Here is a 15,810-nt window from a genome sequence, read left to right on the forward strand (position 1 = left end):
TTCCTTCATATTCACTCTTACTTCCTTCAGTATTTTCATGCTCTCATTTTTTAACTCAGTGTCGTTAGAATGCCAGAAGTCTGTTTCATTTTTTGCTTCTTCAGGGGAATTATCCTGTTCTTTTATGCTTTTTTTTTTTTTGAGGGCTGCACCTGTGGTATATGGAGGTTCCCAGGCTAGGGGTTCAACTGGAGCTGCAGCCGCCAGCCTACACCACAGCCACAGCAACTGCAGATCTGAGCTGTATCTGCAACCTACACCACAGCTCACGGCAACACCAGATCCTGAACCTGCTGAGCGAGGCCAGGGATTGAACTGTAACCTCATGGTTCCTAGTCCGATTCGTTTCTGCTGTGCCATGACGGGAAATCCCTCCTATTCTTTTAATGGTTCCTGAGCTTCTTCATTTTGCTTATATTTTTCTTATTCTGTGAGTTTAGGGAAAACAACTACTATAATCTTGGAGGGCTGTTTATATGTGAGAGTGAGAGTGCCCCAGGTATTATGTGAGGACTTACTATTTATTTTTGGCCTCAGGGCTGCTTCTGTGTCTTCTTCCTCAGTGTGTGCAGGCTTGATAGGGTGCTGTGTGTGCTTCCAGGGAGATGTAGGCAGTGGGCCGGGCTAGTAGCCAGTGCCTGGTTGCTGGGCCCTTGACAGAGGCAAGGAGCTACAGGGAGGTGGTGCAGGCTGCTCCTAGTTGCAGGGCCCTGGGAAGTGGCAGTGATTTTCAGTCAGGTGTAGGTGACACCCAGAGCATTTGGCAGTGGCATCAGCAGGGCATATGCGTTCCCAGGGGAGTGAGAGCAACAATAGGTGGTACTCGGTTGCAATGCCTTCCTCTGTGCCGACCTCTGAGGTGACTGGAAACACAGACGGTGCCTGTTCATGGACCCCTAGTGGAGGCGGGCTATGTCCACATCTGATGTCTGAGATGACTGCTGTGGTTTGCCCCCACTGCCTGTAGACCATGTAAGAGGGGCTGTGTTACACTTAGCATCCCTGCTGCCTTAGCCTGGGCAAGAGTTGCCTAGCCACCTGTAGCCTGCATGAGAGGTGTCCTCCCCTCTGAGAATCCACATGTGCACAGGGAAAGATATTCCTGTGGTTATCTGCCCCTCGTCCTCTCACCCTTCCCAACAATGGTGCCTTGCTTCTTCTCCTGTGGACCCAGACCTCCTTCTGCGTTCCCTTGGCTGTGGCGTTCTGCTCCCCAGCCCATAGCACACTGCTCCCTGGCCCCTCAGACTGTCTCCACACAGCCAACTCTAGTCCTCTCCCTGGAACTGACCTCCTGAGCCCGAGTTTCAGCACCCAGTTCCTGCCCGAGTGTCTGGGGCGGTGGTAAGGATGGTCTGTGTGGCTGTCTCTCTGCTTTGCCATCTTCAGTCCAGCTCCTGTGCTTTTCTTTGAAACTTTTGAGGTCCTGCTGCCTTGGCCAAGCTCCCTCTCGGTTAGGTAGATTCCCAGGGTGTGGGTTCCTTTCCTCCTTAACAGTGCCGTCTCAGGAGTGCTATTCCCCAAGTGATTCCTTTTCTCTCTCTCTCTCTTTTTAAAATTCCTTTTGTTCTACCCAGGTATGTGGAGGGTTTCTTGCCCATTTTGGAGATTGAAGGTCTTCTGCCAGCATTCAGTAGATGTTCTGCGAGAGTTGTTATACATGTTTTTTTTTTAATGTGTTTGTGGGAGAAGGTCAGCACCACGTCTTACTCTTCCACCATTTTGATCCCTCCAAGATTAGCCTTTTATTTCTATTGCTGCCTTTTCTTTTCTGTCTGGAGAAGTTCCTTTAGTATTTGTTGTAAGGCTGGTTTAGTGTTGCTGAATTCTCTTAGCTTTTGTGTATCTGTAAAGCTCTTGATTTCTCCTTCACATCTGAATGAGAGACTTGCTGGGTAAAGTAATCTTGGTTGGAGGTTTTTTCCTTTCATCACGTTGCGTATATCATGCCACTCCCTTCTGGCCTGCAGAGTTTCTGTTGAAAAATCTGCCGATAACCTTATTGGGGTTCCCTTGTATGTTACTTGTTCTTTTTCTTAGCTGTTTTCAGTATTTTCTCTTTGTCTTTAATTTTGGTCAGTTTGATTATGTGTCTTGGGGGGTTCCTCCTTAGGTTTATTTTATATGGTACTTGTGCTTACTGGATTTGAGTGAGTGGTTCCTTTCCCATGTTAGGGAAGTTTTTGGCTATTATCTCTTCAGATGTTTTTTCTGTCCCTTTCTCTCCTCTTTCTGACACCCCTGTAATATAGTCGTTGGTGCATTTAATGTTGTCTTGGAGTTCTCTGAGACTCTCTTCATTTCTTTTCAGTCCTTTTTCTCTTTTCTGCTCTACATCAGTGATTTCCACTAGTGTGTCCTCTACCTTGCTTTTTCATTCTTCTACCTCCTGTGTTCTGCTATTGGTTGCTTCTAATAAATTTTTTATTTCAATTATTATATTTTATATCTCTACTTGCTTAAGTTTTAAATCTTGTATTTCTTTGCTCAGTGTTTGCTGTAAGTTACAGTCTTTGCCTCCAGTTTATTTCCAATGTCTTGCATCATCTTCAGCATCATAAGTCTAAAGTCTTTTTCCTGGAGGCTGAGAATCTCCAGATCACTTAGCTGTTTTTCTTTTTTTTTTTTTTTTTCTTCTTGTTCCCTTATCTGAGCAATAATTCTCTGCCTTTTCATTTTTACAGGTTTTTGGTGTAGTCTCCTTTTTGCAGATAATTGAGTTGTAGCTTCTCTTACTTCTGATGTCTTGGCTGAAATTGGTACAGGGACTTGCTGTAGGCTTCCTGATGGGAGGGACTGGTGCCTGCCCACTGGTAGGTGGGGCTGATTCCTCTCCCTTTGGTGTGTGGGACTTTGTCTCTGGGTGAGATTAGAGTTGGCTGTGTTTCTGGGGGGCGATCTTTAGGCAGCTGTTCACTGATGGGTGGAGCTGTGATCCCACTTGGATTATTGTTTGGCCTGGGGTTTCTCAGTGCTGATGGGTAGGGCCAGATTTTCCCAAAATGGCCACTTCCAGAGAAACGCACACTGATGAATATTCCCAAGAGCTTTGCCTCCAATATCCTTCCCCCACAACATGCCACAGTCACCCACTGTTTCCCAGGAGATCCTCTAAGAACTGTAGTCAGGTCTGACCCAGATTCCTGTGGAGCCTTCATTTTGCTCTGGGACCCAGTGTGCATGAAAGTCTGTGTGTGGGAACCTCCACAGGCCATGGGTGTGGCCCTAAAGTGTTAAAAAAAAATTGAGCAGATAAGGACTAAAATTGATAGAAAAACAGGCAAAAACCAGGAATAGAGAGCTCACAGAAAAGGTAAAATGGACTTTACACATATTGGGAAGAAGTTCAGCTTTATTCATAATGCTACAAGTGCAAATTAAAGTTATGCTAAATTATTTCTCTGTCAGATTGGCCCCAAATGAAAAAAACTTGAAAATACTTTCCATGATGGGTCCATGAAGAAGCAGACACTCTTATACATTGCTGGTAGGGATGTATCTAAAACTTACCCCTCCCTAGCAGTTCCACTTCTAGGACTTGTCTCTGAAGATATACTTCCCACCAGACAAAAGTATATCTGCACAGGGTAGGGTACTACTGTTACAGTGTTGTTTCTGGTTATGAAATATTCTAAACGACCTGAGTGTGTCAAAATAATATAAATAATGCATAGGAAATTGGTGAATAAACTTTGCTATATCCACACAATAGAGTACTATGCAAGAATGAAAAAGAGTGAGGGAGTGCTCAGTGGACTGATATGGAGTGATTTGTTAAGTGAATAAACTTGGAGTGTAAGAGAGTATCTGTGGTTTGTTTCCTTTCATTTAGTGTAGAAGGGGAATTAAAAAGCTCTGACTGTATTTACTCATTTCTGCAATACACACAAGATAAATCAGAAAATGATGACATTAATAATTAAGTAGAAGGAATGGGGAGTGATACTGTTAAACTATATATATGTATTTTAAGCAAATGTAATTTTTAAAAAGTTTTATTTACAATGTTATGTCAGTTTGTTATAAACTACATTCTTTTTTTTTGCTTTTTTTTTTTTTTTTTTGCTTTTTAGGGCTGCAGCCAGAGCATATGGAGGTTCCCAGTCTGGGGGTCCAATCAGAGCTACAGCTTCTGGACTAAGCCACAGCCACAGCCACACCTGTGACCTATACCACAGCTCACTGCAATGCCAGATGCTTAACCCACTGAGCAAGTCCAGGAATTGAACCTGCAACCTCATGGTTCCTAGTTGGATTCTTTTCTGTTGTGCCATTACAAGAACTCCGAAACTATATTAATTTTTATATATTAAAAAAAGAAATCAAGACTGGGGTAAACCTTTACAATAAAAACAAATGAATTTGGCTGTGTTTCACATAATTAACTTTTGAATACAGTATTTTGACTATTTCCTTTAGTCTTAGCAACAGAAATAGTTATGAATAAATACTGAATTTTAGCTTTTTTTTTTTTTTTTTGCAATCATATGGATTAGCAGTTCTGAAAGTATTTCATTTGTATTTGAGGATTGAGTAATAAGGGATAATGGAAGTTATGTCCACTGTAGGAGAAATGAGTTATGGTTTGGAAAGGGGGGCATATTAGAATGAACCTAGTAGTTGAATTGGTCTAAAATTGTGTTAGCAGTATGAACCCCTGGTTTTCTTATTACTTACAGAAATGAAAATGAGAGTGTTTATGTGCATGTGTGTGTTTCCTAGCTCTGTGCTCTGGGAAAGCTGCTTAGACGCAGTCATTTATCCCCCCTCCCAACCCTTGCACCCAGGTCCCTTGGAGAAATGGCTGATTCTAGGCTTGGTCAGGAAAAAATATAAGATTAACCTGAAAGTAAGGTAATTCCAGAATGTAAGGTCTTGCTCAAAGAATGATGGAGAAGCATCAAAGGGCATCGGATCCACCTTGAATAAGCTCTCATGGTCAAAAATGGGACAATATGAACATAAATAATGTTGGTAAAGGTTACAGTCCACTTAACAAAAGAAAAACCTGTAACTTCATTCTGTGGATTTCCCAAAAGTAATTGGGGAATGCAGAGTTATCTCTGATGGTATAATGCCAAGTAATAGAGAAGGGAAAGTGGAGTTAGAGAATTCATTTGGCAACTATCATGGCAATAATTGGGTTGATAGGCAAGAATCATCACGGGCTATTAACTAAACCTTCTGGGTGAAAGATTGGAGAAGAATAGGATTTTTACAAAATTTCAGAGTATTTCCCCACAAAATGCTTGGTAATTACGAGTAGAGAAATAATGACTTTACAGACAAGCCTGGCCTATTTATCACCATTAATGGACATTCATGTGCTGTTCGATGTAATTCACTTGGCAGGGTCACTTCTGTGATCTTCTGCCAAAAATGCTTAACCTGAAATTAAACATGAAGAAACATGAAACCCAAATAGACAAATAACCAAATAACTGATCTGTAGTCTTCACAGATGTCATGAACTTGAAAGACAAAGGTTGAGGGGAAAAAATTAAGGGAGGCTGAAGAGACATGACCACTGAAAGTGCCAGGTGATCTTGGGTTAGGTCGTAGAACTAGAGTTTTGTTGCTGGAAAGGACATTGTTGGAATAACTGGCAAAGTTTGAATAAGGTTTTATAATATAATATAATATATTAATGTTAATTTCCTGGTTTTGACAATATTACTGCTGATGATATATAAGAGAATGTCTTCTTTGGAGATGGAACTTAGGTACTTAAAGGTAAAGAGACAGTATGTCTATAACTTATTCTCAAATGGTTTAGGAAAAAATTGTGTGATATGTATAGTTATAGAACATATATATACATATATACATACTTGAGAAGCTAAGAGAAAAGTGGGGAAGGCAGGAAGGGAGAGGGAACGATAAAACTATGTGGTAAAACATTAATAAATGGGGAATCTGGGTGAAGGATATTTAAATTTTTTTGTCCTATTCTGAAAGGTTTTTTTTTTGTTTGTTTGTTGTTTGTTTTTTTGTCTTTTTAGGGCCACTCCTGCAGCATGTGAAAGTTCCCAGGCTAGTGGTCAAATCAGAGCTATAAGCCACTGGCCTACACCAGAGCCACAGCAATGTGGGATCCAATTGGCATCTGCAACCTACTCCACAGCTCATGGCAATGCTGGATCCCTAACTCATTGAGCGAGGCCAGGGATCGAACCCACGTCCTTATGGATGCTAGCTGGGTTTGTTACCACTGAGCCACAATGGGAACTCCTATTCTGGAAATTTTTATGAGTTTTGAAATGATTTCAAAAGAAGGTAAAAAAAAAAAAAAGTGTGATAAACATGCTACATTCAAATAGAACTTTTCAAAAAAGGCTGTACTGGTTTGTCCTTTCCTAGGGAATAGGCAGAAGTGTTTTCCCCTCTTGTAGGGAGGAGGCACAGCCTCATCCTGTCTTCCTGCCTCCTTGGGGAACCTGTGTGGGGAGGGAGGGAGCTCTTCAGCTTATTGTTCTGTAGTGTAAATGTCTGTCACTCTGCAGTGTCGTTGTACCTTGTTGATCATCTTGGGCTCAGGAGTAAATTTATCGTTGCAGATTGTTGACGAGCGAGACTTTTTTGAGATCATGCCCAATTATGCCAAGAACATCATTGTTGGTTTTGCAAGAATGAATGGGAGGACTGTTGGAATTGTTGGCAACCAGCCTAAGGTGGCTTCAGGTAGGAGGAAGAGGCTCTCCTAGACCTTGGTGGGGGAAGGGGAAGGGTGATTGGGGACCAGGGCTGCCTGGGTCTGGGTGCCCATCTTCCTCAGACATGGCCTTCCATGGTCAGAGGAGACACTCAAATATATGTTGCTGCAAAAGCTCCTTTCTCTTTAATTTCTCAAAATTAACATAAGCATCTCAAAATACTTCTTTCATGGTTCTCTGATTTTTAAGGCTTTATAGATAACTTTTCTCCTCAGCTTACAATGTCTGCTTTTTCGGAGGCCTGCTTTCACAGCTGGGTGGTGGGGACCCTTAGTCAGTTGTGTTCTGGGTGGGGTTGCGGACTCTGGGTGCTGCTGCCCTCCTTACTATTTTCCTTCTTACATTTCCTTTGAATCCCTATTTGGGACAGATACCCACCCTCCTTTTTTGACACAGTCTCATATTTATTACTGCCATGGCACTTTCTTGTATTTAGAAAAAGGTTTTAAAACATGTTTTTTATTGTAAAAAAATATATAAAATTTGCTATTTTAACCTTTTTTTTGTTATTGAACTGTCGTTGATTTATAATATTGAGTTAGTTGCAGATACATAGCAAAGTGGTTAATCACATAGACACATAAACATGTATGTGTGTTTTCTTTTTCAGTTCTTTTCCATGATGGTTTATTACAAGATACTGAATTTAATTCCTTATTCTATATAATAAATCCTGTTATTTGTCTGTTTTATGTATAATTGTATGTATCTGTTGATCCCATACTTTTATTTATCCTTTTCCTCCTCTTTCCCCTTTGATAACTGTAAGTTTGTTTTCTGTGTCTCTGAGTCTATTTCTGTTTCATAAATAAGTTCATTTGTATTATTTTTAGATTCCACATATGAATGACATCATGATACTTGTCTGACTTACTTTACTTAGTATGATAATCTCTAGGTCCATCCATGTTGCTGCAGATGGCATTATTTCATTCTTTTTTGTGGCCGAGTAATATTCCATTATATACCATGTCTTCTTTATCCATTCATCTGTTGGATGGTTCTTTATCTTGGGTTCTATTATCATTTAGGTTGGTTCTTTATCTTGGCTATTTTGAATAGTGCTGCTGTGAACGTTGGAGTGCATTTGTCTTTTCTAATTAGAGTTTTTGTCTTTTCTAGATATATGCCCAGGAATGGGATTGCTGGGTCATATGGTAGTTCTATATTTAGTTTTCTGAGGAACCTCCATACTATTTTCCATGGTGGTTGTACCAATTTACATTCCCAGCAGCAGTGTTGGAGGGCTCCCTTTTCTCCACATCTTCTCCAGCATTAATTATCTGTAGACTCTTTGATAATGGCCATTCTGACTGGTGTGAGGTGATAACCTCATTGTAGTTTTGATTTGAATTTCTCTAATAATTAGTCATGTTGAACATCTTCCTGTGCCTGTTGGCCACTTTGGAGAAATGTCTTCTGCCCATTTTCTTTTCTTTTTTAAAAATCTTTTCGGGGCCACACCTGCAGCATATGGAGGTTCCTAGACTAGGGGTCGAATTGGAGCTGTAGCTGCTGACCTACACCACAGACTCAGCAACACCAGAACCAATCTGCATCTGCGACCTGCACCACAGCTCACGGCAATGCCAGATCCTTAACCCACTGAGCAAGGCCAGAGGTTGAACTTGGCACCTCATGGATACTAGTCATTTAACCATTTTTTGGTGTGTGTGTCTTTTTGCCTTTTCTAGGGCCGCTCCCTCGGCACATGGAGGTTCCCAGGCTAGGGGTCTAATCGGAGCTGTAGCCGCTGGCCTACTATGCCAGAGCCACAGCAACATGGGATCTGAGCCGCGTCTGTGACCTATACACCACAGCTCACAGCAATGCTGGATCTTTAACCCACTGAGGAAGGCCAGGGATCGAACCTGCAACCTCATGGTTCCTAGTCAGATTCGTCAACCATTGGGCCATGATGGGAACTCCCATTTAACCATTTTTAAGTGTACAATGCAGTGACATCAATTATATTCTTTTTTTTGTTTGTTTTTTGTTTTTTGTGTTTTTGGTTTTTTTTTTTGCTATTTCTTGGGCCGCTCCCACGGCATATGGAGGTTCCCAGGCTGGCGTCGAATTGGAGCTGTAGCCCCTGGCCTACACCAGAGCCACAGCAACGCAGGATCCGAGCCGCGTCTGCAACCTACACCACAGCTCACGGCAACGCCGGATCGTTAACCCACTGAGCAAGGGCAGGGACCGAACCCGCAACCTCATGGTTTTTAGTCGGATTCGTTAACCACTGCGCCACGACGGGAACTCCCCAATTATATTCTTTTTTTTTTTTTTTTTTTTTTTTTTTTTGTCTTTTGTCTTTTTGTTGTTGTTGTTGTTGTTGTTGTTGCTATTTCTTGGGCCGCTCCCGCGGCATATGGAGGTTCCCAGGCTAGGGGTTGAATCGGAGCTGTAGCCACCGGCCTACGCCAGAGCCACAGCAACGCGGGATCCGAGCCGCGTCTGCAACCTACACCACAGCTCACGGCAACGCCGGATCGTTAACCCACTGAGCAAGGGCAGGGACCGAACCCGCAACCTCATGGTTTTTAGTCGGATTCGTTAACCACTGCGCCACGACGGGAACTCCTATATATTCTTAATGTATGTAGCTGTTGCCACCAACTTTTCCAAAAAATTTTCAAGTCATCCCAAATAGAGATTCCTTTTCTTTCCTACCTCAAGCCCTTGGTAATTTTAATCTACTCTCTGTCTCTGTGAATTTTGTTATTCTAGATATGTCATAAAAGTGGAATCATATAATATTTGTTCTTTTGAGTCTGGCTTATTTTAAGTAGCATAATGTCTTCAAGGTTCATTCATATTATAGCATGCATCAGAACTTGGTTTTAATTTTCATGTCTGAGTAATACTACATTGCATGTGTATACTACATTTTAGTCATTCATATGCTGATGGATACTTGGATTGTTTCCACCTGGCTATATGCAGATAATGTTACAGTGAATGCTGGTGTACAGGTATTTGTTTGAATCCCTGTTATTAGGTTTTTTTGGGTATATACCAAGTTGTATAAGTCCTGAGTCATATCTTAATTTTATTTCTTTGAGGAAATATCACAGTTTTTCACAATGGCTGTACCATTTTATATTCTCAATAACAATGCACAAGAGTTCCAATTTCTTCATACTCTTGTCAACACTTGTTATTTTTTAGTATGTTTTGGTAATTCTAATCGGTGCAAAGTATTATCCCATTGTGGTTTTCATTTATATTTTCCTGATGATTAGGGATGTTGAGCATTTTTCTTAATGTTTACTGGCAATTCACGTACCTTTGGAGAGATGTCTATTCAAGTCCTTTGCCTTCTTTTAATTACTTGGAGTTTTTTGTTGTTGTTTGGCTGTAGGAGTTCTCTGTATGTTCTGGATATTACACTGTTATCAGGTAAATGATTTGCCAATATTTTCTTCCATTCTGTAGGTTGGCTTCACTTTCTAGATAATGTCATTTGATACACAAAAGTTATAAAATTTGATAAAGTAATTCTCTCTCTCTGTCTCATTTATTTGGTTGCTCATGGTTTTGAAGTCATACCTAAGAACTTATTGCTAAATCTAATATCATGGAGTTTTCCCCCTGTTTTCTTTTAGGAGTTTTATGCTTTTAGCTTTCACATTTAGGTTTGATCAGTTTGGGGTTAATTTTTACATATGATGATGTGAGTTAGAGGTTCAACTTTATTCTTATGCATGTGAAGATCAATTATCCCAGGACGATTTGTTTCATTTTCATTTTTATTAAAGAATAGTTGATTTACAGTGTTGTGCCAATTTCTGCTGTATAGAAAAATGACTCAGTTATACATATATGTGTGTGTATTCTTTTTTTATATTCTTTATATTATGGTCTATCCCAGGATATTGGAAATAGTTCTCTGTGCTGCACTGTAGGACTTTATTGTTTATCCATTCTAAATATAATAGTTTGCTTCAAAAAAAAAAAAAATAAAGTCCTTCACTGCAAAAAAAAAAAAAAAATAGTTTGTTTCTACTAAACCCAAATTCCCAGTCCATCCCACTCCCTTCCCCCTACCACTTGGCAACCACACATCTGTTCTCCATGTCTGTGAGTCTGTTTCTATTCTGTTGAAATAGAAACAGACTCATAGACATGCCATATTTTAGATTCCACATATAAGTGATATGGTATTTGTCCTTCACTTTCTGACCTCACTTAGTATGATAATCTCTAGTTGCATCCATGTTACTGCAAATGGTATTATTTCATTCTTTTTATGGTTGAATAGTATTCCATTGTGTATATATACCACCGTCGTCTTAATCTGTTCATCTGTTGATAGACATTTAGGTTGTTTCCATGTCTTGGCTATTGCGAATAGTTCTGCAGTGAACATAGAAGTGCATGTATGATTTTAAATTACAGTTTTGTCTAGCTCTGTGGCCAAGAGTGGGATTATTGTTTCATACGGTAATTCTATATTTAGTTTTCTGAGGAACCTCCATACTGTTTTCCGTAGGGGTTGTACAAATTACATTCCCACCAACAGTGGAGGAGGGTTCTCTTTTGTCCACACCGTTTCTGGCATTTGTTGTTTGTAGACTTGTTAATGATGGCCATTCTGACTAATGTGAGGTGGTACCTTATTATTGTAGTTTTGATTTGCATTTCCTTAATAATTAGTGATGTTGAGCATCTTTTCATGCACCTACTGACTATCTGTATGTCTTCTTTGGAAAAATGTCTGTTTAGGTCAGGTCTTCTGTCCATTTTTCCATTGGGTTATTTGGTTTTTTTGTTGTGGAGTTGTACCAGTACCATTTGTTCAATAGACTGTTGTCTCCCTATTGAATGGAATTGGCATTTTTTGCCAGAAATCAATGGGCTGTAAATGCATTTATAGATCTGTTTCTAGATTTTCAGTAGTATTCCTTTGGTCTACATGTCTGTCCACCTGCTAGTATCACACTGTTTTGATTACTATAGGTTTGTAATAAGTTTTAATATTGGGAAGTGTGAGTCTTCTCATGTTGTTTCTTTGCAGATTATTTTTGCTTTTTGGGATGCCTTGCAATTCCATATGAATTTGATTATTGGCGTTTCCATTTCTGCAAAAAAGGCTGTTGGAATTTTGATAATGACTGCATTGATCCTGTTGATCACTTTATGTAGTATTGACACCTTAACAATGTCAAGTTTTCTGACCCATGAACACAGGATGTCTTTCTGTTTATTTTGGTCTTTTCTTTGTCAGTGTTTTAGTTTTTACTGCACAAATCTTTAACCTCTTAGTTAAATTTAATGCTAATTAAGTGTTATATTTCTTTTAGAAGTTGTAAATAGAATTCCTTTCTTAATTTCCTTTTCACTTTGTTCATTATCAGTGTATAGAAAGACAGCTATGCAACTGCTTTTTGTTTGCTCATCTTGGAACCTGCAACTTTGTTCAATTTATTAGCTTTAGTACCTTTGTTGTAGAGTTTCTGGGATTTTCCATATGTAGAATCATGTTATATGCAAATAAAGATAGTTTTACTTCTTCCTGTCCAATTTGGATACTTTTTATTATAATTTATTATGATTGCTTGTCTTATTGCTCTGGCTGGAACTTCCAGCACAGTGTTGAATAGCAGTGGTGCAAATGGACATTTTTTCTTGTCCCTGATCTTATGGGGGAAGTTTTATTTTCTCCATTGATTATTATTTTTTTTAGGTTTTTATTCTATTATAGTTGATTTACATTGTTCTGTCATCACCATTGATTATTATATTAACTCTTGGTTTTTCACATATGGTCTTCATGTTGGGGAAATTACCTTCTATTTGTAGTTTTCTGAGTGTTTTATCATGAAAGGTGATAGATTTTTGCCAAATGCCTTTTCTGTCTCAAATGAGATGGTCATGTGGCTTTTGTCCTTTGTTCTATTAATGTGATGTGTTACGTTGATTGATTTTTTTATATTAAATCAATCAATGTAAAACACCATTCCTGGGATATATCCCATTTGGTCATGGTGATAATCTTTCTTTCTTTCTTTCTTTTTTGGATAAACTTGTTTTCTAGAGCTTTTAGGTTCACAGTAAAATTGATTGGACACAACAGAGAGTTCTGATATGTACCCTGTTTTCACACATGCTCAGCTTACCCTACTGTCAGTGTTCTAATCTGGAGTGGAACATTTGCTACAATTATTGACTGTACATTAACACATCATTTTAGTCCATGGTTTACTTTAGGGTTTATCCTTGGTGTTATATATTCTGTAGATTTGGATAAATGTGTAATGATATGTATCCACCATTTGCGGCATGATACAAGATGGTTTCACTTGCCCTAAAAATTATCCTCTGTGTTCTGCCTATTGATCACTCCCTTCTCCCTAACCCTGATAACTGGTAACCTTGGGCAACCACTGTCCAAAATGTACGGTTGGAATCAGATGGTATGTAGCCTTTTCAGATCAGCTTCTTCCACTTACATTACATATATGGAAGAAGATGGTCTGATAACACTATATATCAGGCTCTGTGATTCAGGTTTTCCTCCAGGGCTTTTCATAGCTTGGTAGCTCTGGTCTTTTTAGTGTTAATATTACATTGGATATACCACAGTTCATTTATCTTTTTACCTACCGAAGGACATCTTGGCTTTGTTTAAGTTTTGGCGGTTAGGAATAAAGTTGCTAAAAAACATTTGTGCAAGTTTTTGTGTGGACATAGGTTTTCAACTCATTTGGATAAATACTGAGGAGCATGATGGCTGGCTTGAATAGTAAGAATCTGGGAGTTTCTGTTGTGGCTCAGCAGGTGAAGAACCCAACATGGTCCGTGAGGATGTGGGTTCGGACTATGCTTTGCTCATTGGGTTAAGGATCTGGCATTGCCACAAGCTGTGGTGTAGTTAGCAGATATGGCTCGGATCTGATGTTGCCGTGGCTGTGGCATAGGCCTGCAGCTGCAGCTCTGATTTGAACCCTAGCCTGGGAACTTCTATATGCCATAGGTGTGGCCATAAAGAAAAAAAGAATTTGTTTGGTTTGTAAGAAACTGCCAAACTGGCCAGAATGGCTGTACTTATTTGAATCCCCACTAGCAGTAAAGACTAGTTCCTATTGCTCCACATCCTTATCAGCACTCTGTGTTGTCAGTGTTCTGAATTTTGGCCGTTCTGTTAGTTCTTTAAAATGAGTGTTATCTCATTTTAATTTGCATTTCCCTGATGACATGATGTGGAGCGTCTTTTCATGTGTTTATTTGCCATGTGTTTTCTTTGGTGAGGTATCTATTCAGGTCTTTTGCCCCCTCCTTTTTTTTTGGGCCATGGCTGTAGCACACAAAAGTTTCTGGTCCAGGGATGGAATTGAGCCACAGCAATGACAACACCAAATCCTAAACCACTAGGCCATCAGGGAACTCTTGCTTTTGCCCCTCCCCCCAACTTTTTTTTATTACACCCATAGCATATGGATGTTCCCAGGCCAAAGCTGTGGCAGTGCTGGAGCCTTAACTCACTGTTTGGGGCTGGGTATTGAACCTACACTGTTGCAGAGGCAATGCCAGGTCCTTAACCTGTGCCACGGTGGTAACCCCACCCATTTTTTTAATTCGGTGGTTTTACTAAAAAAATAAAACCTAAATAAAGAGATGTATTACGGCAAGCCCAAAAATATTAGTTTAAGAAAAGCAGAGGAGGAGTTCCCATCGTGGTGCAGCGAAAAAGAATCCGACTAGGGACCATGAGTTTGCGGGTTTGATCCCTGGCCTCGCTCAGTGGGTTAAGGATCTGGGGTTGCTGTGAGCTGTGGTGTAGGTCTCAGACGCTGCTTGGATCTGGCGTTGCTGTGGCTGTGGCATAGGCCAGTAGCAACAGCTCCCAATGGACCCCCAGCCTGGGAGCCTCCATATGCTGCGGCTGTGGCCCTAAAAAGACCAAAAACAAAAGACAAGAATAGCAGACAGGCAAACCTGTTACAAGTTTCAGGTGAGTCTGGTGGGGCAGGTTTTATTTGTGGGCAGGAAATGTCAAGAGGGGAGAGTTCAGTTTGAGTCAGTTAAAATAAAAAGCAAATGGAGACCAGCCTTGAAAACTTCTTGGCTGGATATAATTAGTCCAGTCACATAAACAAAGCTCAGTTCATCCCACTTTGTGAGTCCAATCTGACCTGGCTCCTCTGCCTTTCATGAAAATTCCCGAGGTTGATATGAGACAACTCATGATCAACCCTCTGTCATCTGAAAAAATTCTGTACTATTGGGTTTTCTGCAAATCAGGCATTTAAGGCAAGTCACTTTCTTAGTCCTTAAGTTTTATCTTCCTCAGAGCACATGTGTGGGATTCTCCATTTTATATCCTGCAGTCTTTTTAATTTTAGATTGAAATTCTTTTGTAAGTTTGCCAAATATTTTCTCCCATTCTGTGGTTGTCTACTTATTCTCTAAATAGTATCTTTCACAGAGCAGAACTTCTTAGTTTCAGTGAAGTACAGCTTAACTAATTATTTCTTTCATGGATCATGCCTTTGAAAGTAGTGTATCTAAAAAGTTACTGCCACCCCCAAGATAACCTATATTTTTTCTATGTTATTTCTAGGAATTTTATAGTTATGTGTTTTATATTTAGGTTTGTGGATCCATTTTGAGTTAATTTTTGTGGAAGATATAAGGCTTGGGTTTATATCAGTGTTTTTGCATGTGGCTTTCATCTTTACTATTTAGTATTATCTATTACATTTCAATTTTTCTTTAAATATTAGCATTATATTAAAATCGTGTATATTATGCAACTAAAATTTGTAAAGAAGAAAGCCTTATATACTATTAAATATTTTATAAAGCATAATAAAAAGAATAACTTAACTGGTAAGAATAACAAAAATAATACACCCTCTGAAAATAAGTAAAATATAAAATGCATAAATTGGTTAAAAAACAGTGTAACTATATAAATATGTCCTCACAATTTGTTACATCTTATTGATTCTTCAATAAAGACATTATACCATTCTAGGTGATGTCATAAACAAGACATTATAGACCTTACATTGTACTCTTTGATGGAGAGGAAATCAGAATCAGATCTAAGGAGACTTGAGCATTCCAAGAATGATGTCAGATGACCCTC

The 15,810-nt window shown here is 39.5% G+C and overlaps 2 protein-coding genes across 4 annotated transcripts in view; both read left to right on the forward strand.

Moving 5' to 3' along the window:
- Positions 1-15,810, forward strand: part of IL20RB (interleukin 20 receptor subunit beta) — a 991,209-nt gene that overhangs the window by 297,587 nt on the left and 677,812 nt on the right. The window lies entirely within an intron of this gene.
- The window catches only part of PCCB (propionyl-CoA carboxylase subunit beta), a 97,502-nt gene that overhangs the window by 65,535 nt on the left and 16,157 nt on the right, over positions 1-15,810 (forward strand). For all 3 annotated transcript variants that reach the window (XR_014822312.1, XM_084986641.1, NM_213901.1), the window contains 1 exon segment: positions 6,558-6,681. Coding sequence is in view for 2 of the 3 variants with exons in the window: in XM_084986641.1 (XP_084842767.1) it covers positions 6,558-6,681 (124 nt within the window). In the remaining variant the exon portion in view is untranslated.

Source organism: Sus scrofa, chromosome 13, assembly GCF_054392235.1.
Source record: "Sus scrofa isolate SSC_HxYL_T2T_F1_AM1 chromosome 13, Sscrofa_HxYL_maternal_Yorkshire_Landrace_v2.0, whole genome shotgun sequence".
In the NCBI taxonomy this organism is placed as follows: Eukaryota; Metazoa; Chordata; class Mammalia; order Artiodactyla; family Suidae; genus Sus; species Sus scrofa.